This window comes from Rhinopithecus bieti, unplaced genomic scaffold (assembly GCF_001698545.2).
Source record: "Rhinopithecus bieti isolate Rb0 unplaced genomic scaffold, ASM169854v2 scaffold_7528, whole genome shotgun sequence".
Taxonomy (NCBI): Eukaryota; Metazoa; Chordata; class Mammalia; order Primates; family Cercopithecidae; genus Rhinopithecus; species Rhinopithecus bieti.
This window is the reverse complement of record NW_016805391.1, coordinates 77,869-103,677: the sequence shown is the minus strand read 5'-3', so window position 1 is coordinate 103,677 and position 25,809 is coordinate 77,869. Positions and strand designations below refer to the sequence as shown.

Below are 25,809 nucleotides of genomic sequence, written 5' to 3'. Positions count from 1 at the left end.
TCAGGAGTGTCTTTTAAATTTTAAGTTTCCTTAGTATATTTAAGTATGGTTTTCTATACACACAACTTTCTTGAAATGAATCTATTTCAATATAATTAAAAAACTGTTACTGTATAATTTTAGAAACTCTTTCCCACCTAATAGAATCTGGTTATATATAGATGAACAAGGTAGCTTGTTTCAGCACAGAAAAGCAGTGACATTTAAAAAGTATAGCTTTTTATTGCTTTGTGATGACTTATCTTACATTGTGTGAAAGATGCTTCAGTTGATTATTTCTTTTTCCCTCCCACCAGGAAATAATAAACTTTACGTGTTTGGTAGTAACAACTGGGGTCAGTTAGGATTAGGATCAAAGTCAGCCATCAGCAAGCCAACATGTGTCAAAGGTTTGGGATCTTTTTACCTTTTCACAAACTGTATAAAGTGTTTTTATGTTGACCGTGTAGTTCTTTAATGTCATAAATAATAAAGCCTTTAGTTGTTTATTTTCTGACATTTGCTGGAATATTATTAGCATTTAACTTATCTTTTATGTGATATTCAGAACTGCTTTTATATGTTAGGGTCTAAAAATCAGATTGATTTTAAATCCAGGGACCACAAAGGAAGTAATGATTTTACAGTATTGCATTTGAACATCCCCCCTCCTTTTTTTTTTTTTTTTGCTTGTTTGTAAAACTACCTACATATTACTGTTATTGTATATACAGAGAACAAACATATGTTAGAATTTTGAGCTTTTCTCATTTAATAGAGTTGTGGACATTATGCTTCTATTTAGTTGCTGGTTTTATAAAACATACTTATCCTGCTTTATATAGTGACTAGGTGAAGTAAATAAAACATCGAGACTAGGGATTGATTAGTACTAGTGTAAAAGAACAACAGGACAAAATATTTGAAATCAGGAGTGTTCCAGAAAGTATTAGATATATAATACCCTTACAAAGCTTTCTGGATGTTATATGCAAAATCTCTGTTTGGGTATAACCTGTGAACATCAGCTAAACTTGAAAGGATGATGGAGATTCCTTGAGATGTAGTAAGAGCAGTATTTTTTATCTTCCTGGCTAGATTTTAATTTCAGCTCAAAATGTCAGTGTAGCTTATCATATTCATGCTGTTTATGGGAATTGTTATGGAACTTTTAAAGTATTCCATGTGTTCAAAAAGTATTTATTGAGCACAGTCTAAGCACTTGGGGATATTCACAGTGACCATGACCCTTACTCTCAAATATCTTATCTAATAGAGAAGCTAACAGAATTGTTTAGACTATGGGATCCTTGAGACCAGGAATTCTATCTTAGTCATCTTTTTGCAGCCCCTATGCCAAGCACTTAGGAGATGTTCTTTAAATGTTTTTTGAATATGTAGATGAATGAATGAACAACTTTGATTCATACGTGTATACCTGTCAATATTGGTCTTTCAGTTTTTCATTGAATGTGATAGAAGGTGAGCTTGATAACGGTGATGGCAGGTTAGGTAATGGATCAGATGAGGCCGGCAGCATAATAGAGATGGCAGTGAGTCTGCAGCACATGAGTTAAGCTACCTGTGGAGCCTTGTTTTTGGTTTTTTTTTTTTTCTTTTTTTTCTTTGAGACAGGGGTCCGCTGTGTCACCCCAAGCTGGAGGGCAGTGGCCGTGATCATCTGATTACTGCAGCCTCAACTCCGGGCTCCCAGCGATCTCCACACCTCAGCAGCCCCCTCTCGAATAGTCTGAAACTACAGCGGCACTGGCCATCCACAACACCAGCCTAATTTTGTATTTTTTGTAAAGGAGATGGGGCTTTCACCATGTTGCTCAGCGCCAGTGCTGGAAACTCATGGGCTCAAGCCATTCCAGCCTGTCTCAGCCAGCTTCCCAAAGTGCTGGGATAATAGGTGTGAGCCCCCGACACCTGGCCTACCTATGGAGTTTAAAAATATACATATATAGATGCCTAGCCCCTACTTTAGACCCACTGACTCAGATTCCCTAAGGATGGGGCTAAGCTATCTATATTGTATTCAAGCTCCACTGGTTATGATGGTACACAACCAGTTCTGAAAACCTCTGGCTTGCTAGTTAAGAACATTGACTTTGGAATCAGACAAGCCTGCTATTAAATCTCGGTTCTATCACTTAGTCACCATTTGTCCTGGACTACTGTTCATTTTCATTGCTGTAAAATAATTGTCCCATTTTAAAATATTTTTAGCTCTAAAACCTGAAAAGGTGAAATTAGCTGCCTGTGGAAGGAACCACACCCTGGTGTCAACAGGTATAGTGCTCAACCTGTATGATTTCCTGCCTGACTTTGAGAACTGAGGTCTCATTCCAGTAACGTGGTTTTGTAAAATTAATAGAGATTATACTTTGGCAACAGTAAAATTAGGGTTTTTAAAAATGTCAATGGCTAGTACACGTTTGCCTTTGCAAATATACACATAAATGTCAAATGGCTGAAGAAAAAGCTTCTTTTCTTGGATTATATCATGGGACAGCATCTCCTAACCTGTGTGTCCACCTTAGGGGCTGGTTATTCCTGTTCTTGCTCTTCTAGAACTCTTCCTTACTAAGGTTGAGTGGAAGGCACCCAGAAGGCTGTTGATGTGAGTGAGCACAATTCCCATCAAAATCCATACCAGCTTTTGTGTGTGTATGTGTGTTTGTAGAAATTAACAAAGTGCTTCTAAAATTTATATGGAAAACAATTGACATAGAAGAGCCAAAACAATTTTGAAAAATAACAAAATTAGAGGACTGGCACTACCTGATTTCAAGACTCACTGTAAAGCTGCCGTAATCAAGACAGTGTGGTATTGGCAAAAAGATAGACAAAGATTAATGGAACAGAATAGAGTCTACAAGTAGACCCATATATATGCCCACTTGATTTTTGGCAGAGATGCCAAGGAAATTCAATAGAGAAAGGATAGTATCTTCAGCAAATGCTGCGATAACAATTAGACCTCCAGGACCTGACCACTGAGCAGTTCTTCCTACCACCTTCCCCCACCCCTGCCCCGCGCCCCCAACCACTTATTCTGTCTTCAGGATTTTTCACTGCGTCAGCTGCTCTCCACCTCTCCATACCTTTCCCTTTCTGAAGTGTCTTTTCTCTTTCTCTTCGGCTTTTCAGATTATCTTTTGAGATCCCATTAAGTGTTACTTCTTCCATGGAACATTTTGTGACTGTTCAACTTTGTGTTCATTTATTTGTTTGACTTATTTCAATCTCACCAACTCAGGTTTGCTCCATGTGTGTTACATTGTGCACTCCAATTTCATGTGACCTTGTATGTATTTTCCATTTGAAAGCTAGTCTTGTTTCCCCAATTAGGTTTCCTCTTTTCTTAAAAACAAAAAATAAAAATAACAATAATTTTAAAATTTTTACTAACTCAGGCTGATTCTGCCCTCATTTCACCCTATAATTTAGCAAGGCTTTAGCTTCATGTATATATTTATGATGTAGATAACTAATTATGTGTGTTAAAAATCTTCATTAATTTACAACTTACTGGAAATGTTTGTAATCTAGGCATGATGTACTTTTTATTTAATTAACAGAGTAATTAACAAACATTTTTACGTACTTTAAATGAGCCAAATGCTGTTCTAAGAATTTTACAAATCTCAACTAATTCAATCTTCATAACAACTCTATGAAGTAGGTACTATTATTATCCCCATTTTATAGATGAGGAAAATGAGGCACACAGAGGTTATGGCTTGCCCAAGGTCCCACAGCTTTGGTAAGTGGTAAGCCGGAATTTGCACCCAAGCAGTCTGGCTCTGGAGTCTTTCCTCCTAAACAGAGTGCTATAGTGACTTCTTATTTAGCTAGGAAGTTAAAATGAATACAACATAGAATTATCATGTTTCTAATTAGATTCTTCTTGGATTTGCCTCGTTTTACTTATTTATACTATATCTTAGCTTTACTGGGCACAGAAGTTAAAATTAATGGACACATCTCTTTTAAAATAGATTTGCATTTTAAACTAGTTTGGAAGTTACTTTCCTTGTTTTCACTCTGAATTAATAAAGTACTATATTAGCAAGAAATACGTTCCATTCATTCTGTTCATTTCAGTTGCTAGTTACATTCTAGATTGATTTCTAACATCTCACAAAAATATGTGACCTTGCTTGTTTTGCTTTATTTTGACGATGAAATGAAGTTGTCTCCCAAATAATAGGATAATGATAGCTTTCAGCTTTCTTCACTGTTAATAGAGGAAATCGCTGCTATACACTGACCTGTCTCATAAAAAGGGGGACTCTATAGTATATTGATGTTTTCTTTTCCATGTGCAGAAGGAGGCAACGTATATGCAACTGGTGGAAATGATGAAGGACAGTTGGGGCTTGGTGACACTGAAGAAAGAAACACTTTTCATGTAATTAGCTTTTTTACATCCGAGCATAAGATTAAACAGCTCTCTGCTGGATCTAATACTTCAGCTGCCCTAACTGGTGAGGCTTGTTTTCACATATATATGTAAGAAATCAAAGTATATTGAACCAAACTCAGGTAACTCGCAAAGAAGCATGTGCATGTTGTGGGTTGTACTTCATTGAGCCACACTGCTAGTGTGTGTTACAGAAAACATTTAACAAATAATTATATCTATTAACATCTCTTCGATCATACTGCCCCAATTTATGCTCTATTCTATGCTTCTTTTCAATTTTGTGCTATATTTGTGCTATTATTCCTTTAAGATACATTTAAGAGGAGAGTAATGGGCGAAATAAAAGCATCTAGGGTATGCGCTCCTCAAGCTGCTTAGAGAGATATACAAAATATGAATATAATTCAATTTTCAATTGTGATAGTCTCTACAAGATTATACTTAACAGATATTAATAACTAGACCAGATTGAATATCCAGAAACCATCCACACGAAAATCATAAAATTGCTAGCACCATGAATGTTAAAATGTGATGTGGAACAGGTGCATTGGTTCCTCTTATGCACCCAATGCCCGTGACCACAAAGCCCAATATGCAGACATTTCTTTAAAATTTGGGAGCCAAGATCAGCTTGATCTCACTGAAGCTGCTGGTTAGCTGCTTTGTTTCAAGCTGTAGAGACTGTGTAACATCTGCGGTGGGTTTAACTTATCCCTCCAAGAAAAGTCAGAGTTGTATCTGAAGAGCGGATCGCGTGTGTATTATATTGATATAAGCCCGTGAAGTTAAGCATTTTAATATCGCACTGCCTTCTTTCAGTTGTTATTTGATTTATTTGTTTTGCATTACTCTAAACCACTTCAAAATTTAAATTATTTAAAATATATAAATAAATCTTGAGAATTCCTTTCTAAAATATTTTTCCTAGATTTTTTCTTACATCAAAACCCTTATCAGAAATTATATAAGTTACCTATTTTTGAGATGTTTTACGTGATATTATATCTTCATTCTCTAAGGCTAGATTCTGTGTTTTCAGGTTTAAATTATAAGGAAAAAAATAGGTAGTGAAATACATTTCTTCTGTTCTTTTTTCCAAAACATCATTTCCACAGTGCTCTCAAGAGCAAGGTCTTCCAGGCTTTTTTGACCTGCAGGTGTCTAATGTGACCTGTGCTGTCTTTCAGTTCAGTTGCAGGTAGACTGCTTGGAAGGAGGAGAACATTTCTGTTTAGAGACATTAGAATGGGAAAGGCTGATTGTAGGAAAGGGCGTTCTGTCTTTGCTATTGAGATAAAAATATGGCCAGGACTTAAGTGATTTACAATCAGGCTGTTCTGTGTTCTTTATCATTATAGAAGTATTTCACAATATAAATTGAACTCTTAAGTAGCTAACTGATGTAAATGTCTTAGTAGTACTTTATTGTTAAGATACATAATTTTTATGAACTATAAAATAAATGGTCTTTTGGAAGTGTAATAGCTTCAGAGCCTGACTACCTTTTAAAACGTTTTCTCCCCTTGTATTTTTCTTTATAGAGGATGGAAGACTTTTTATGTGGGGTGAAAATTCCGAAGGGCAAATTGGTTTAAAAAATGTAACTAATGTCTGTGTCCCTCATCAAGTGACCATTGGAAAACCTGTCTCCTGGATCTCTTGTGGATATTACCATTCAGCTTTTGTAACAAGTAAGACACATTTTGAAGTCATCATGTTATCTCCCACTTCTATGTTATTATTAAGTTAATAATGAAATGATGTAACATATTCTCTGGTTCTATAGAAATAATGCCATGGTTGTCTATGTAATGAAATTGTTTTGGTCTGTTTTAGGTCACAGTATTTCCCCATTTATATAATAAGAGTTCATAATTTCAAACTGTGTCTGACATGATCACTTTTTAGGTGAATATAGAGAGCTCAGCATGGGATATGGTTTCCTTTGGTAGGACTTTCTCAGCATTCCCAACTTCTCCCTTTCCTGGACCTACTGGCAACCTTTTCTATCTTAGTTAAAATATTTGAAATGTTGGGCTCTAGCTGTTATAGTCTATATGTACACTAGTAATAACAGGAAGTGTGATTATGACTTTGCATCTAATTGATGGGATTTTTTTAATAGTAAAAATACCTAGAGGAAATAGTTTATGGACCCTCTTAGACAAATCTTTAAAGATTTATTTTATACATTTACTCTTTATTTCATGTACCACAGACTCAGGGTTAGAAAGTGGTAATTCACCCATCTCAGTGCCCCCCAAAGTTACCAATGAATTGGCAGCAGCATGATACCAAGACAGAGTAAACCTGACTTTGTCAGTATTTTTCACCACTGCATCCCTGGTGTCTTGAACAAACCGATAATCAATAAATATTATTGAATGAGGGAGAAAGTGAATGAATGATGAATTGATTGCATTCCTTGGGGCAACACTACCTACCAACTTATTGGCAACTTTTGGCTCCTGGGGTTGGTATAGTCTGTACTTGCTTTGTTCGTGAAACAAAAAACAAGAAACAAAAACACAAATGGAAAAAAAGCCAGCCAAACAATAAAAATACCAAGCAAAAGCATTGTTTTATATTTGGACTTTCAGAAAACTGCCAGAATGAATTGTGTGAATGAACTCTGCATTAGCCATTAGGTGAACAAGTGGAATAGTTCATCTTAACCAACAGGCATTACATTGAGCTTTTTTTTGGTGTGTTTTTATGCTTTTTTTAAAAATTAAAACCCAGCTTTATTGAGATATAAGTCACATACCCTACAATTCACCCATTTAAGGTATATGATGGAATATTTTTTAGCATATTCACAGGTTTGTACATAAAATGAACTTTTATACCAAGCATTTTGCTGAGATTCATTTACATCAGCTGATATGAACTGTCAGTAATTTTCACACTAGCCATTATTTTATGACTTTAATCACTTAAAGCAACTTTTTACAAATTTTGGAAATAACTCAAGTATAAGGGGTTTTACTTAATATGTATTTTATGATAGATGAAAATATTGTATAGAAAAGCATTTTTTTCTCTTTGTATGTTGAATTTGTAGATCAGAAAAAACATTAATTCTTTATTTTTAATTTTTAGTATTTGTGGGTACATAATATATATATATATATAGTAGGTACATTTTATATATATATATGGAATACCTGAGATGTTTTTATACAGGCATGTGATGGGTAATAATCACGTCATGTAGAATGGGGTATCCATCCCCTCAAGCATTTACCCTTTGTGTTACAAACAATCCAATGATACTCTCTTAGTTATTTTAAGATGTACAGTTATTTTGATTGTAATCATCCTGTTGTGCTGTCAAATACTAGGTATTATTATTTCTAATTTTTGGACCCATTAACCACTCTCCTACACACACCCCACTCCCCTTTCTAGCCTTTGGTAACAATCCTTCTACTCTTTATTTCCATGAGTTTGTTTTGATTTTTACATCCCACAAATAAGTGAGAACATGCAGTATATGTCTTTCTGTGCCTGTTTTATTTCATTTAACATAATGACTTCCAGTTCCATCCATGTGATTGCAAATGACTGGATCTCATTCTTTTTCATGGCTGAATAGTACTCTATGGTGCATAAGTACCACATTTTTTCTTTTTTTTGAGACAGAGTCTTGCTCTGTTGCCAGGCTGGAGTACAGTAGTGCAATCTCAGCTCACTGCATCCTCCGCCTCCCAGGTTCAAGTGATTCTCCTGCCTCAGCCTCCTGAGTAACCGGTATTACAGGCGCCAACCATCATGCCCAGCTAATTTTTTTGTATTTTTAGTAGCAACAGGGTTTCACCATGTTGGTCAGGCTGGTCTTGAACTCCTGACCTCAGGTGATCCACCCACCTTGGCCTCCCAAAGTGCTGGGATTACAGGTCTGAGCCACCGCGTCCAGCTCCACGTTTTCTTTATTCAGTCATCTGTTGATGAACACTTAGGTTGCTTCCAAATCTTGGCTATTGTGAACAGTGCTGCAACAAACATGGGAGTGCAGATATCTCTTTGATATACCGGTTTCTCTTCTTTTGGGTACATACCCAGCAGTGGGATTGCTGGATCATATGGTAGCTCTGTTTTTAGTTTTTTGAGGAACCTCTAAACAGAATAGTTTATTTCCTAATAAAAATGCAGAACATATTAGTAAGATAGTTATGTTTAAGACTTTCTACAGATTTTTCACCTACTAGTATGTTTAAATGCTCATGTTCGTATTTTAAATTCATGTTCTCAATTCAAGTTCATATTATAAATTATATAAAATATTCAATTTTTAGATGTTATAGGTAAAATCTATGGAGTTTTCAGGTATTATCCCTGATTTCTGTGTCTTTTCTTCTGATATGTTAATGGTTGGGTCTGAGCATTTCAACCAATGATTCACTGATTTAGGTGTAGTACAATAGGGGATATAAGCAAATGAGTTGGGGTCATGGGAACTGGGGGCAGGAATTTGTGGAGCAATCTTCAGAGACTGGAGAATAGAGACTTGGCATTGTGCTTAAGATCAGAATCCTGGGGAAGGTAGCTATGAGAGCCAGGTAGATAGTTTGAAGAATCCAGATTTTATAAAAATTAATAGACCTAAGTGAAGTAGATATAATTGATATGAAATGACCTATTTGTTCTTCATGATAAATGTTATTTTTTATATATAAATAAGAAAAAGACCTTGAAATTAAATAAAACATTTTATATGGATTAAAAGCACTCACCTTCCCCTTTAAGGAAGGTCCTACTGATAAGCTACAGGAAATATCTTTTCTTACCCTTTATAGCAAGCTCGTCCAACCCGCAGCCCAGGATGGCTTTGAATGTGGCCCAACACAAATCGTAACCCTTCTTAAAACATGAGATTTATGCACAGACCTTTTCTTTTTTTAGCTCATTAGCTATCGTTAGTGTTAGCGTATTTAATATGTGGCCGAAGACAATTCTTCCAGTGTGGTCCAGGGAAGCCAAAAGATTGGACACCCCTGCTTTATAGGTAAAACATTTTACTTTAAAAAGTTGACACTGTGAGAAACCTCAGCAACTTACTATGTAAAAGTCATTTTAAATGATATTTCTTACAATACCAAGTTGATTAAAATGTAGTACCTGCCCTTCTGGAGTTTACAATCAAACTATAGGATGTATAGTTTTCCATGTTCAAAGCATTTTCAAGCATAAATATATTTCATTTCATCTCCCAACCACTCTGAGAGAGAGGTGGTGGTATCTCTGATTCCATATATGCAGGCAGGATTCGAGCACAGTTTTATTCAAGGTGATGCTGCAATTGAGTTGCAGAATCAGAATTTGAACTCCAGTCTTCCAGCTCTAAAAGCCAGAACAACTTCTACTGACATGCAGTTTCTCTCCATGTACAAGAGGAAGAGGAGGATGTGGTAGCAACTAATAATGACCAGGCACTGATTGTGTTCTAAGTGCCTTTGAATGCATTAATTCAGTTATTCCTATGAAACAACGCTATCACATAGGCACTTTTATCCCCATGTTACAGGCCTAGCGACTGAACAACTTGCTCAGTATGATTGAGTAAGTGGCAGAATCCAGATGCAAACAAGGCAGTCTGACTCTGTAGCATATACTTTTCACTACTGTGCTAGACCAATAACTGCAATATACAGCAGACCATGATTGGTAACATAAGACATTTGATAGCAGAGTCTTACGTGAGATCAAGAAAGAAAAAATATTATTTCTTGTTAAGGACATCAGGACATATTTCAGAGAAAGGGTGGTATTTGAGATTAACCATGAAAGATGGAAGCAACTCTGAGAGAGACAGAGAGGAGGGAAGAACAATCCAGGCAGAGACAAAACATGTGCAGAGATAAAGAGACAGAAAGTAAATCATGTATTTGGAGATTATTGCATAGTTGAGTTTGTTTAGAGGTTAGGGATCATGGATCCTAAAGGAATGTGAACCCCTAAAATTATATGCTAAATTTGGTAGGTGCATTTTTTTTTTTTTTTTTTTTTTTTGAGCCAGGTCTCAGTCTGTTGCCCAGGCTGGAGTGCAGTGGCATAATCATGGCTCACTGTAGCCTAGACCTTCTGGACTCGAGTGATCCTCTCACCTCATTCCCCTGAGTAGCTGGGACAAAGATGCATGCCACCACACCCGGCTAATTTTTGTATTCTTTGTAGAGACTGGGTTTCACCATGTTGCCCAGGCTGGTCTCAAACTCCTAGACTCAAGCCATCTGCTAGCCTTGGCCTCCCAAAATGCTGGGATTACAGGTGTGAGCCATCACACCCTGCTGGGATGTGTACTTTTTTTATAGAGCTGTCATCAAATTCTCAAGGGAGGATGTGACTCAAAAGAGAGTCACCAGCTTGGGAGTAGATAGAAATATGACTGGTTAGTAGTCTGGGGACCTAATATGGAAGGTCTCTTGTAACAGTCTGCAGTTTATACTTGATACATGTATTTTTTTTTTTATTTGGAAGTGTCATAATTAGAGCCTTGTTTTTGGAAGATATATCTGATGTTGTGTGGATATGTTAGACTAGAGGTAGGAAAGACATTTGGAAAACTTGATCCAGGTGAAAATTCATGTTAAGATGTAAAGGGAATCAGGAATCTATAGACAGAAATGGAGAGAGACTCATCAGGACTTAGGAACCAGTTTCCTATGGGAGGCAACAAGCGTGGGAGAATGGAAGGGTGCTAACTTACTGGGCACCACTTTTATGTCAGTGTTTGCTAAATACTTAATAGAAAACTGTGGTCCATAAAACTTCATTTTCTGTGCAGATCAATTCAGAAAATCAATATAGCTGTGTTTACAGTATTTGAGCAAGTTTCAAGTGGTGCATATCTTGTGCATTGGCTGTCCCACACCTTCCCGAAGTTCCGTGATTTTCTAGAAGAACTCACAGTCTTCAATAGCAGATTATACTTATGAATAAGATTTATTACAGCAGAGGATACAAAGCAAAAAGAAAAAGTGGGGAAAAGATAAGCATCTACAGTGGAGTCCAGAGAAGTCGTGCTTGGACTTCCTAGTACTTTCTCTTAGGAAACCACACAGGGCATGTTTTCTTCTTAGCAGTGAACTACAGGGACATGTGTGGAATGTCTCTGCCCAGGGAAACCCATTCTGGTGCTTCCAGGGGATTTAGGGGGCTGGTCATATAGGCACCACCTGCTAGCAACTGGCCACAGCAGCTGAAACTCAGGACCTTCAATAATGAAGCCAGGTGCACATCATCAATGTTAATGTTTGTGCAAGCAGCCCTGAGAAACCTAATCTGGCATAGTTCATTGCTCTGGTATATATAACAAAGTCATTAATCATTCATATAAAGAACACTCCAGGGGCCACCTTCTCAGGGGTTGGGCAAGGATGAATCATGGTTCTCTCAGAGACTTGCAAAGAATAAGCAAGCAGATCTGCTCTGTTGTCTCTTTGCTCATACCTATGGTGATGTGTTCTATGTCATTCTTGAGATTGGACCATATACTTACACAAGGTTTTTAAATTCTACTTTATAGAACTCAGTTAATTGCATAGAAATGAATAAGAAAGTTCTTGCTTTCAAGAAGTTCACAGTCATAATACAGTGTGATAAATGTAATAAAGAAGCAAATTAATAGTGTTAGTATGGACAGGGCAGTGATTAAGTGTCAGGAACTCTTTGGTAAGCGTCTTTGGAGGAAATGCCATCTAAATGGGTAAAATCTGCTATCTTAAGATTTACTTAACATATTTACTACACACATAAGTGAGTTTTCTAAACCAGTTTCATATAAAGCAATTATTCATTCATTTATTCCACAAATATTAAGTGCTTGTTCTAGACACTGCTAGGTTTTGGGGATACCATAGGAAGCAAGACAAAATTCATGTTTTTATGGGAGCTTTAAGTAAGTAGAAGACACAAGATATTCTTCACTTTTGTGAAAGCACTAAAATGATTTCTAGTTGTTTATTAGTAATGGTAGTCATGAATTTTTCATGAAAATTACTGGATTAAAATAAGGGGAAAAGAAAATCTAGCTATATTTCCTTATACAGTAAAAATATCTCAAGAAAGGTCAAATGTATTAAGTTATCCTTGTCAAAACATTTTTTGAAGGTAAGATCAGCTTTTTGTTCATATGTATGTCATCATTAATCACTGTACTTTTCCTTCAATAGCAGATGGTGAGCTATATATGTTTGGAGAACCTGAGAATGGGAAGTTAGGTCTTCCTAATCAGCTCCTGAGCAATCACAGAACACCCCAGCTGGTGTCTGAAATTCCTGAGAAGGTGATCCAAGTAGCTTGTGGCGGAGAGCATACTGTGGTTCTCACAGGTATGTGTGGAGTCTACTGTTCTGTTCCCTGCTTTCTGTAGAGACTAATGAAACTTTTTTAATGTTCATTTTTTTTTATTTTGGTAAGAATACTTGCTATAAGAACTACCTTCTTAATAGATTTTTAAGTGTATAATACAGTATTTTTCTATGTAGGCACAACCATTGTACAGCAGATGTCTGAAACTTATCTTGAGTAACTGAAACTTCATGCCCACTGTACGGCAACTCGTCTTTCCCGCCTCCCCTCAACTCCTGGCAACCACCATTCTGTTCTTAGCCTCTATGAGTTTGACTCTTAGATACCTCGTGTCAGGTGGCTTTGCATCTCTTTCCATTAAGATTCTCACTTTTGGGGCCTGGTGCAATGGCTGACACCTGTAATCCTAGCATCTTGGGAGGCCAAGGCGAGCAGATCTCTTCAGCCCAGGAGTTTGAGACCAGCCTGAGCAACATGATGAAACCCCAGCTTTACTAAAATTAGCCAGGTGTGGTCTCAGCTAGACCTTGTCTCCAAAAAAAAAAGCAACCCAAAAAGATTCTCACGCTTTATTTCTATACTTAATATATATTTCTGGTCTATGGAATAATTTTTTTAAGTAGAAAAAAATGAATTCTGCTAATGTAATTTACATTTTCATGACCTTAACTTTTTTTTTTTTTTTTTTTGAGACGGATTTCACTCTTGTCATCTAGGCTGAAGTGCAACGGCCCGATCTTGGCTCACTGCAGCCTCTGCCTCCTGAGTTCAAGCAATTCTCCCACCTCAGCCTCCTGAGTAGCTGGGATTACAGGCACCCACTACCATGCCCGGCTAATTTTTGTATTTTAGTAGAGAGGGGGGTTTTGCCATGTTGGCAAGACTGGTCTCGAACTCCTAACCTCAGGTGATTCACCCGCCTCAGCCTCCCAAAGTGCTGGGATTACAGGCGTGAGCCACCACATCTGGCCTGACCTTAACATTTTTAATGGCAACATATTCCATTATTTTTAGTTCATTTTCAGGGACAAACAATTTTTCTTATATATATGTTTTCTATATTTATCTAACATTGACATTTTTCCTGAAATGCCTTCTTTTGGAGAAGCTTTTTGTTCAAGCTATTTTCTACATGACATTGATAGTTCTTTCTTTTTGTGATATTTACAGTGTATAACTTGGGAATTTCTTTGTAGTTGTATGTTCTGTTATAGTAATTCATTAAAAAGTGGTAAGGTTTTAAATTACAGATAATAAAATAAAGTTAGGACTTTAATAGTAATGTTACTTTTGGGATCTGAATTTCATATTTGTTATGACATGTCATTTCTCAGAATTCTAATCACTGTATTGAAATATACTCACTACTTGCTAATATGTTTACTAAATTGATGCTTCCAAATTTTTTTCAACATTAGATTTATTTTAGATGAGTAACGTACATAATACAATTAGGTAGTGAATTATTATATTTTTTGCACAAAAATTAACAGTTTGTGAAGTCACCACTTAATCTTTAGTAGCCCAAAGTTAGAAATGTTGCAGACAAATTTTGAATAATATCCAATTCTAAGATGATATGCCTAATGTTGCCAGGTAAGGGAAGAATATTTTATCTTTATATTTTTTTCTCTGATGTTACTTTTCCTCAACTTCCTATTCCAGCCCCAGTCGTGGTTATTAAGCTTTAGTTACTAGATGGAATCTTTTCTAAGTTAGAAATAATTTTTTTTCAAAACTTATACTCTAAATTTGGAAATAATTCTGAGGTTTAAGATTTTTTTTGAATTCCTGTTGAAAAGGTGAATTTTATATAATTTCAAAATGTCCTAAAATTAAACTTTGAAATTAATTTTTAAACATTATCTGAAAATTCATTCTATAGACAGAAATGCAACTTTATGTGTTATATATTTTCTCTAGTTTATACAAAGATTATAGAAAGAATGAATAGGTCATTCAGGGTTATTTTAACAGATACAAATGCTGATTGTATAATAATAGTGTCTTCAACCATTCATTATAAAATATTTTTCTATAAAGTGAGCAACAAGATAATCTATGATACTTTTAATGATAGCTTAATTCTTACTTTTATATTCTTAATTTAAAATAAACGCACTTAAGGATGATATTTTCTTGTGGTTTTAAAGACATTTAGCTTTCTGTGGTCTTTGTTCTGAGCTTAAGTATAATCTTTCCAGAAATTGATTGCTCTCTCCAGATTTTTGCAAGCTTTGGGATCTCATACACCAGGAAAGTTTTTTAAATTATGAGATGCATCTATTTGACAGACCTGGAGTAGTTATTGTTTGCCACTAAGATTTCCACTACAGATGCAAGAAAGAAGTGTCCTTGCGTTTCCTGTCTGATTGTGGCAGCCAACATTGAATGGAGGCAATACAGGGAGAAAAAACTTTTCGCAATACAGGAAAAAAACATGAAGAGATAATTTTTTTTTTTTATTATACATTAAGTTTCCTAGGGTACATGTGCATAACGTGCAGGTTTTTGTGTACATAGTGTGTATACTTGCCCTGCCATGTTGGTTCTGCTGCACCCATCAACTCGTCAGCACCCATCAATTCGTCATTTATATCAGGTATAACTCCCAATGCAATCCCTTCCCCCTGATGACGGTCCCCCTCCCCGATTGATAGGCCCGCATGTGTGATGGTTCCCCTCCATTCTTAGCAAACTATCAACAAGACAGAAAACCAATACACACATGCTTCTCACTCATAGGTGCGGATACTGAACAATGACATCACTTGGACTCGCCGCGAAGGGGAAATTTTTTACAGTTCATAAATATATTTTTTGTAAACAGCTGAAGAGCTTGTGTTACAATCCAGAGAATAACCTAAAATTTTGAGGTTTAAAAAATTATGAGAACAATAGGGATGGTTGTCAGCTTTCTGATTCACATTTGCTAAATACTGGCATTGAAAAAATGACTGTTTGTACTGATCATATCATCAAAATAAGGAATATTTTCAAATAAGAAAGCCTCTTAGATTGATATATAAAAGGACACCTCCTTAAACTGTATACGAATGGTATCTGTATGGAAATTTCCGACTACTTTGCCCTGTTTTCACATTTCTGCATGGACCTGTGCAAGCTTTATTATGAGCCAGCCCTGGTGAGGAACCTGGTTCTGGAACACAGTATAGGCAGAATTTTAAAAATATTTAATCCTAGCTGATGAAGAAATGGACCTGAAGAGTATATTGATCATCAGTGTGACTAAATACTAAACTGGATTGCTAAGAGAGTTATGGAATATTTTGTAAGACCTTAAGGAAAGAATAGCTAATCACCTGTTCCAATTTCTTTCACTAAAGAAAAGCACTTGGATTAGATTATTCTATGAAGGGCCTTCCCAGCCTTGTTTTTTTTATGTCTATAACTCTTACCTTAAAATCTATTAGAGGATCATTCATTAAACTATTTTTAAAACAATTTAGTTCATATCTGATGAATTTATTTCAACTATAGTATTTGCACATGACCACGATAGGTTAGAAAATAAAACTGGTTGTAGTGATAGGGTGATTATAGTTTCTCCTTGGGATCAGGGAAACCATGGACCACTGTGGAAAAAGTCTGAGGCTGGAACTTGGTACACACTAAGTGAGGCAGAGTGATATTTGTAATTTTGTAAGTCATCCACAGCAGTTACCAACAGACAAGAAAGGCCAGTTGTAAGACGGGGTTCACAATGAAGTCTGGGTCCTGAGGCAAATGAGAATTTATCTTAACTTCTAGGATTATGTTTGGATAAACTTAAGTTTTCTACAGGTTAACAAATTATTCGTTCTGAAATCAAATATATTCTGTGAAATTACAGTAATATTGATCTGAAGCGAACTGATCAAATCTGTTTTCCTAATGTAATATTACTTATTAACATTAAATTATGTTGTTAAATGTCACAAAGGTGATATGGCCAAAAATTCTCTTGGTTGTTAAATATAATGTCCTTAAATAAGAGCACCTTAGATCATTTTTGTAAAATAGAAACTGCTGTCATCACTAATATCCAAGCAACTGAATGGGAACCTACCAGGATACTGAACAAAACTTTTGTAACATGATTCAGACTGCCTAAACAGCCTCATTTCACAGGCTAATTAAAGTCAGACAGCCTAAAAAATGTAGAGTAATTGATGGTCAGCTAGAGATAGATAGTTGTTTTAATTTACCCAGTATTCTACTGTTAAGCTGAACATGTAGAACTGGAAATATGCCATGTGATTATTAATTAAACTAAGATGGTTTTTTAATATTAAAATAAAGATCTGTTTTGCCATTGCCTCAATATGGCTTCATATCCTTAATACAGCATATTTTCTTTAAGGAGTAATATCTATTTGTCTTATTTATGAAGCAAACATTTTTATTAGAAGAAATTGTAAAACCACATGACCATAGACAGTTATGTTTTCATTTGTAACCCCTATTGATAGAATGAGTTGATTACTTTTTAGAAAAATGTTCTTTACAACAGAATGTCATGTTTTCAAATCTGCCTGAATGTTTTCTCTTTTAATCCTGTCAGCAACTCTATTAGATAGGGATTATAACATCAGAGAATCTAAGTAACTCACCTGCTTGCCACAGCTAGTAATAATGAAGGTTTGGGTTCTGGCATGAATACCAAGCTCTTACCCTTCCTCCTGTGATAGGAGAAACTCAATGTACTAAACTCAGTGTACTAAGGAGAAGTGACTAATGTAATCGACACTGTGCATCCTAACGCAGCAGCCAGGAGCATGATGTCTCTAAAACGACCCTTTCATCACCACTCTTGTATCCTGTTTTTGTACTTTTTCATTTCTAGAAAACATATGACATAATATTTAATGAGTTACTGGAAGTCCTTTGGAATCACTTCAAAATATCAATATAAAGAAAAGCTTTTCCCCTCCTATTATAGTTGCATTTCCTAGTAAAGAAACTTTACTTGTGAATAAATGTAGCATATGTACTATCAGTTTTAATTCTCAAGACAATTCTCTGAAATTGGGTTTTATAAAATAGATTACTAAACTACTTGTATTTTGTTTTATTTTATTTTTGAGATGGAGTCTTGCTCTGTTGCCCAGGCTGGAGTGCAGTGGCGTGATCTCGGCTCACTCCACCTCCTGGGTTCAAGCGATTCTCCTGCCTCAGCCTCCCTAGTAGCTGGGATTACAGGTGTACACCACCACGCCCGGCTAATTTTGTATTTTAGTAGAGACAGGGTTTCACCACGTTGGCCAGACTCTTCTCCAACTCCTGACCTTAGGTGATGGGTAAACTACTTTTAAAAGGAAGAAGTTTTTCTGTAGGAGACACTGTTCACTTTTTATTTGACATAGTGAATTAGCTTAATGACAGTTGGTACTTTCTTTTTTATTTTTTGAGATGGAGTGTCACTCTATCACCCAGGCTGCAGTGCAGTGGTGCAATCTTGCAATCTTGGCCCACTGCAACCTCTGCCTCCTGGGTTCAAGCGATTCTTGTGCCTCAGCCTCCCTATGTAGCTGGAATTACAGATGCGTGCCATCATGCCCAACTAATTTTTGTAATTTTAGTAGAGATGGGGTTTCACCATGTTGGCCAGGCCAGTCTCGAGCCTGGCCTCAAGCAATCCACCCGCCTTGGCCTCCCAAGGTGCTGGGATTACAGGCGTGAGCTACCGGCCGATAGTTGGTACTTTTTGAGCCGATGTAATTATGGGGACGTTTCATGGAGTTCCCTGACTTACGTGCCTTGTATCATACCTGTTACTTACCTAACTTTTATGTTTATGTATAAAAGATAAAATCATACCCATGTCATAATTTTTATAATTATGTACCTTTTCATTTTTCTCTTCCTTCGTCATTGAAAGATTTATTCTTCAATGTTAAATATTCTTAAATGGGTTTTTTTTTTCCCTAGAGGCACTTAACCTTCACTATAAAAGATTGAATGTCACAATTTTTCCAGATATGATGGTAACAGTGTCTGCTTCCATAATCCTTCTCTTGTATTTGACCCTTTCGTTTCAGAGAATGCTGTGTATACGTTTGGCCTGGGACAATTTGGTCAGCTGGGTCTTGGCACTTTTCTTTTTGAAACTTCAGAACCCAAAGTCATTGAGAATATTAGGGATCATACAGTAAGTTATATTTCTTGTGGAGAAAATCACACAGCTTTGATAACAGGTATGGATTAGAATTTCTGTTATATATTTATAGAACGGGGTATATTTTATTACAAAATAAATTATATATGAAATGAATGTATCTAACTTAAGTAAAGGAATTAATGACTGAGAAAAATGGAATTCCATGTTTACTATTCCAAAGTATAAAGTCGTGAGCTCCTTTTTATTATTTTAATTCAATTTAGAGCACATGTAAATGATCCCAAGATTTAGAACCTCACAATAGCCTGCTGATGTCAGAAGTTAGACTATAGTATTATTCTTTGGCAGAAAACAGGAATCTTTTTGAAATTATATCAGTTTGAAGGCTCTTAACTCTGCTCAGGCCAAAAGGAAAAATCCCACAAGCAGAAACTTATTTTAAAACATTCTTCCTATTCAGTCTGACAGAGCTGCATTCAGGCCGAGTCGATTCTTATGTTTTTGCCACCTGGAGGCGTTTTCAGGAATGACTCCTTTCCTTCTCTTTCCACAGTGTTAGAGAGAAAGGCCCCTCAGAGACCACTAAGTGGATACCTTCTTCCACTCTGTGGTATCTCCTTCATGCAGGGAAATGTTCCTTTGAGCCCACTTCTCAGCCTCAAAACTATGTGCTGCTAATAATGTAGGACTCCGTAAAGATTCTCCCCTAAATGATTCAGTCACATATATGTAGGTAATGGATATAGTCCACAGTTTTCAATGCTTTGTAACAAAAGGGTGTATAATTTCACTATTTCTGTCTAAAAATGGAGTCAATCATCGGAAAGTCAGAAATCATCTAGTATATTGACATAATCCATGTTTTAGCATTTCTACTTTTTTCCCTTCTTTCTGAAAAGCTCCTGCTATGAAAAAGCTCCTGAAAAAGCTACTGCTCATCTAATGGTATCTGGCTAGGGAAACTAGGAATCAGCAAATGCAAGACACAGTGTTCCTTCTTCCCCAAAGAACCTTTCAGAGAGGATGACCTGCCCATTATCAAGTATCAATGCTCTTGAGAACATATCATGAAATAGCATTATATAGAATATGAAAAGTATTATTCATTCGTCATCCACTAAGGGTTGTTGATGTGTATCCCTTAACTATAGGGTCCTAGTGTCACTTTCTCTGTCCTTACTGTCATTTTTCATCAACTCTAAACTGCCACTGATAGTAAATACATAGTTTTTAATCTGTCATCTAACATACAATTTGATTATTTAGTTAAATTTTCATAGTACCTTTACTCCTGATAGAAAGAGTTACAGCACAAATCATTGAACATTAACTTTGTTTGCCTTTTTGTTCATCAATCGTCCCTAGAGAGCAAGTGGTGTGGAATTTTTTTTTTTTTTTCCTCCAGGACTAATGAGAAGTACGTAGTGGGTTATCTGCAAGGCCTTGCCAGTTCCCCATTATAGCCAGTGGCACATATTTTTAAAAGCTCTCTGAAGTTGGAAGTGCCATCAGGCAGCTTGGATCAGGGTTTATTTTTTTTCAGGCAAAAGACAATCAAATTTAAAAGGCAAACCTTAAAAAAACAGTTGGGTAAAGAAATCAGGTTGAAAAGAAGGAGGAAGAAGGGATAAAGATGATAAGGAGTATATATAAAAGAAGGACATAAATACTTAATAGTAAGAACTATAAGAGTCTACAGCCTGGTCAACATGGTGAAACCCCATCTCTACTAAAAAAAAAAAAAATACAAAAATTAGCCGGCGTGGCAGCGCGTGCCTGTAATCCCAGCTATTGAGGCTGAGACAGGAGAATCACTTGAACCCAGGAGGCAGAGGTTGCAGTGAGCCGAGATCGTGCCACTGTACTCCAGCCTGGGTAACAGAGCGAGACTCCATCTCAAAAAATAAATAAATAAAGAGTCCAAACACTGACTATCACTTATTTACAGGGAATCTACTTATTTTTATAAATTTATTTTTATACTTGCCACCTTACTGAATTATATTATTATTTCTAATGATCTTTCAGTCAGTTCTCTTGGATTTGCTTAGTATGCAGTCACTTTCGCCATCTTAAATCAGAGGTCCCCAAAGGTAACCCAATTGTTTCCCAGCTTAAAACCATTCATTTTCCTTCTTAATGTCCTTGAGATAAAAGTTCAAAAGTTCTTCATCTGAACTAATAGGACACTCCCTTTTCACCTCTTCAGACTCATCTCCTACCACTCTGGTGCTCCAGGCATATTAGTTGCCCTTCAGTTTCTTGCCCAAGCCATGTTTGCTCTTGATTCAGAGGCTTTCTATGTACTGCTGACTGCCTGAAGATTTTTTGCTCCCTTCTTCGTGCCGCTAAACCTTACTCATCCTTTAGGTTTCCCTTTGAAAGCCTTCCCTAATCCCCAGACTAGAGGAAAATTCCCCTGCTTTGCACCATATTAACCGCCCCCTTACTTCTGCTTCCCTGGCACTTACCCCAGTTGAGATGGAGGGTATGAAGGAGCGGCTTGAAGAAAGGAGTGTGAAGGTTCGTAATAGCTGCTATGTCAGTAAGCAAAAGGGCTAACTGGCGAGAAGTGACAAGATTAATTATCATCGTTGTGGGCCCAGTTTCAGAGGGGACCTAAGTTTTGGTATAGGAATTAGTTAGCATTGTTGGCTTATGGCATTTACTTCAACAGTATTCCACAGCCCAGGAGCCAGATTAGTTACGCTAAGCCAGTTGTAGAGATTTTATGCACATCCCACTCCCCAAGTCACATGACAACGTTTGGAGACATTTTTTAATGGTCATGGCTGCAGAGTGGAGTTGTCCTACTGGCATTTAGTGGGTAGAGGCCAAGGATGCTGCTGAACATCCTACAGTGCACAGGACAGACCCACACGACCATGAATTATCTGGCCCCAAATGTCAATAATGCCAAAGTTGAGAAACTCTGATCTATCAATGACCTCAGGAAAAAGGAAAATAGACTGTGTTGGGATGTAGGGGTCAGAATACAAGCATCTCCTCCTTCCCTTGGAATATATGATGTGTGTATCAAGCTCACATGCTGTATTGCTGCTGCTCCACACACTGCCTTGCATGACGGATCATCAGCTTCACAAACCACCAAGGTTAATTGATTTATTCTCAGAATATTTGTTGCCTGATGTTACATGAAGGACCACAGAGACCATAGAGAGTGTGGAAAGATCAGTAGAGTAAATTCAATGCAGAATTTGAGGGGGATAATTATAATTGCAGTATGAGTTAACATATTTATCTGTTTACAAATAGATCCATACAAATAACACTTTTATAATTCTCTTCATTATTTTTGCATTTTAGATATCGGCCTTATGTATACTTTTGGAGATGGTCGCCACGGAAAATTAGGACTTGGACTGGAGAATTTTACCAATCACTTCATTCCTACTTTGTGCTCTAATTTTTTGAGGTTTATAGTTAAATTGGTAAGGCTATCACATTTCCCTGTTTATATTTTCGTATTACTGTATTTGAATCTTTCAGTATTTCATAGAAAATGGTACTTTTATGTTTGTATGGAAGAGTATCATAGATATATCTAATAAATATACTTGTTTCCTAAAAGCCAAATGTCAGACATTATGCCAGTCAGAAAATGTGTTGCACCTAATTGTCCTCCTTTAGCATCTTCCTTTTTGCTGAAATCTTGACTGTTCTGCTTCGTTCTCATATATCTGTTGAAAGCTGGGACTGTGCCATGCCTGCAAGCTTTGTATCTTGTGTAGCACCCAGCAGAGTACCTTGCTCACAGTAGTCTTTAGTAAATATTTGCTGAATTAAATGTTAGACTCTCAAATCCTGCTCAACAGAAAGTCTGATAATAAACAAAGAGTTTTGGTGGGACACGGTGGCTCACTCCTGTAATCCCAGCACTTTGGGAGGCCACAGCAGGCGGATCACCTGAGATCAGGAATTTAAGAACAGCTTGGCCAACATGGTGAAACCCCGTCTCTACTAAAAATACAAAAATTAGCCAGGTGTGGTGGCACACGCCTGTAATCCCAGCTACTCGGGAGGCTGAGGCATGAGAATTGCTTGAACCCAGAAGGTGGAGGTTGCAGTGAGCTGAGGTCGTGTCACTGCACTCCAGACCAGGTGACAGTGAGACCCTGTCTCAAAAAAAAATAAAAAATAAAGAGTTTTGAAGATACGGTTTTTTGGCTAAATTTTCGTAGGTTAAGGATGTATTATTTCGGTGTCACATCACCATCATGCATCATACCTGTGTTGTTTCTTAATTTTTTTGCCAGTTAAGTTTTGACTTTTGAAAATTCTTTGACTTGATAATAATATTGAAATTTGTCCTTCAAAGACTCAGTGTCTCATAATATGGAACACTTTCATTTATTGATTTGATAGTCATTTAATGAAAGCCTACTATGGGTAAGATAGTGTGCTAAGTATAAGAAATACAAAGTACTGGTCAGGTGCGCTGGCTCACGCCTGTAATCCTAGCACTTTGGGAGGCCGAGGCGGGCAGATCACCTGAGGTCAGGAGTTCAAGACCAGCCTGGCTAACATGGCGAAACCCCGTCTCTACTAAAAATACAAAAATTAGCTGGGCATAGTGGCAGACGCCTGTAATCCCAGCTTCTTGGGATCCTGAGGCAAGATAATTGCTTGAATCCAGGAGGCAGAGGTTGCAGTGAGCCGAGATTGTGTCATTGCACTCCAGCCTGGGCGACAACAGTAAAACTCCATCTCAAAAAAAAAAAAAAAGAAAGAAAAAAAGAAATACAAAGTACTGTATACAGTGATGAATGAAATAACCATGCCCTCATTCATTGAGGACTTATTCATTATAGTCTTACAATTTTTAAAAGGGATATACAAAAATATATATAAATTTTAAAATTTAAAGTGTTATGAAGGAAAAATAGAACATTATAAAGTATCTAGAACCTATGTACAGAAAATACTGCACTATGGGTTTTTTTAAGCATTTTCTTGAAAATGACTTATTTCTCAAAATTCTTTGAATGCTGATTTCATTTTTTATTGTTCTGTCATCATGCATACCTGCATTTATTTTCCTCTAAGGATTTACTTTTAAGCATTAAACTTAGAAAATGTTCATATAAAGAGGACTTAGAGACATAATTAGCCCAAGATACTGATTTATACTTAAAAAAAAAAATTATTCCAGTAGAACTTCTCTGAGCAATTTTCACGTTTTAATGTCTCTCCCAGATTAAAATAACATTTTTAACTGTAAGGAAAAATGTAATCTGCCAAGTATTTTTTCTCTATATTATTTTAAATTGAAAGTTAAATGGTGGATTAAACTTGTTCTAATTTTCAATCACAGTGTTTAAAGAATATGTATGGTAATTATGTACTTTTTTTTTTTGAGACGGAGTCTTGCTCTGTCGCCCAGGCTGGAGTGCAGTGGTGCAATCTTGGCTCACTGCAACCTCCGCCTCCTGGGTTCACGCCATTCTCCTGCCTCAGCTTCCCAGGTAGCTGGGACTACAGGCACCCGCCACCACACCCGGCTAATTTTTTGTATTTTTAGTAGAGACGGAGTTTCACCGTGTTAGCCAGGATGGTCTCGATCTCCTGACCTCATGATCTGTCCACCTTGGCCTCCCAAAGTGCTGGGATTACAGGCTTGAGCCACCACGCCTGGCCAATTGTGTACTTATTTTATACATATTGTATACACATTCTCGTTGAGCACACACATACATATAGACAGATTCACCAAGTCAGTCTGTCTGGGAAGCCTACCACTAAGTAAATGTCTTACAGCTGATAACTGTTAAAAACTCGTTTGTGTTTGAAGCCAATGTTGATTAGTTTTTGTGGATTTATGCTGCAGGTTGCTTGTGGTGGATGTCACATGGTAGTTTTTGCTGCTCCTCATCGTAGTGTGGCGAAAGAAATTGAATTCAATGAAATAAGTGATACTTGCTTATCTGTGGCGACTTTTCTGCCGCATGGCAGTTTAACCTCAGGAAATGTACTGCAGAGAACTCTATCAGCACGTATGCGGCGAAGAGAGAGGGTACAATGGTGGCCTATTCTGTATAATAGTATTATCTAGCACTGCAAAGAAAACTAGAAGAAAAAAATCTGTCTTCTTTTTAAATCAAAGGATCTTCTCAGATAAATTTGCTAAATAAAATTATTAGAGTTCAGTGCTTACAAACTTATAGAGTTAATTCAGAAAAATTCAGAAAAGCTTAATGCTTTTTTTAAAGACACAAATTAGAAAATTTAAATTATAGAAAACCTTTGCATATAGACAATGGTGCTATAAAAGCATCCTTTTATAGTCCTATTTTATCACCTCACATAGAATGCTGAATTGTTTTTTCAACTGCATGTGGCTTGACTTTCACCTTGTTACATGCTTTTTTTTATTATGGTAGTAAAAATACAACAAATATACCCACTTAACAGATTTTTAAGTGTGCAATACAGTATGGTTGACTATAGGTACAATGTTACCTTGTTCAGAACTCTGTAGAACTTATCTTATATAATGCTACATTCTTTTGTCTTTCAGTTAAGCCTCATGAGCAGTGGAAGATTATATACTATAAACAATGAAATGGGAAAACAAAGGAATAAGGACTTCAATTAGAGAGAGGAAATATTCCCTCTTAATTAAATTTAGAGATTTTTCTTCTGTGTTTTAAAATTGTTGTTCCAATGACATACATATATATGTGTGTGTGTGTGTGTGTGTTTTGTTTTTTGTTTTTTTTTGTTTGAGATAGAGTCTCACTCTGTTGCCCAGGCTGGGGTGCAGTTGCGCAATCTTGGCTCACTGAAACCTCCACCTCCTGGGTTCAAGCAATTCTCCTGCCTCAGCCACCTGAGTAGCTGGGACTACAGGCGCGCGCCACCATGCCCGGCTAATTTTTTTGTATTTTTAGGAGAGACGGGGTTTCACCATGCTGGCAAGGCTGGTCTCGAACTCCTG

General features: G+C 36.7%; 1 protein-coding gene across 1 annotated transcript in view; it reads left to right on the top strand.

Annotated features, from left to right (window-relative positions):
- The window catches only part of LOC108529802 (X-linked retinitis pigmentosa GTPase regulator-like), a 35,672-nt gene that overhangs the window by 4,590 nt on the left and 5,273 nt on the right, over positions 1 to 25,809 (top strand). The window contains exons 4-11 of the mRNA XM_017872316.1: positions 297 to 389; positions 2,212 to 2,274; positions 4,317 to 4,475; positions 5,959 to 6,108; positions 12,592 to 12,750; positions 18,772 to 18,927; positions 22,179 to 22,303; positions 24,700 to 24,905. Of these exons, the coding sequence (XP_017727805.1) occupies positions 297 to 389; positions 2,212 to 2,274; positions 4,317 to 4,475; positions 5,959 to 6,108; positions 12,592 to 12,750; positions 18,772 to 18,927; positions 22,179 to 22,303; positions 24,700 to 24,905 (1,111 nt within the window). The remainder of the gene's footprint in view (positions 1 to 296; positions 390 to 2,211; positions 2,275 to 4,316; positions 4,476 to 5,958; positions 6,109 to 12,591; positions 12,751 to 18,771; positions 18,928 to 22,178; positions 22,304 to 24,699; positions 24,906 to 25,809) is intronic.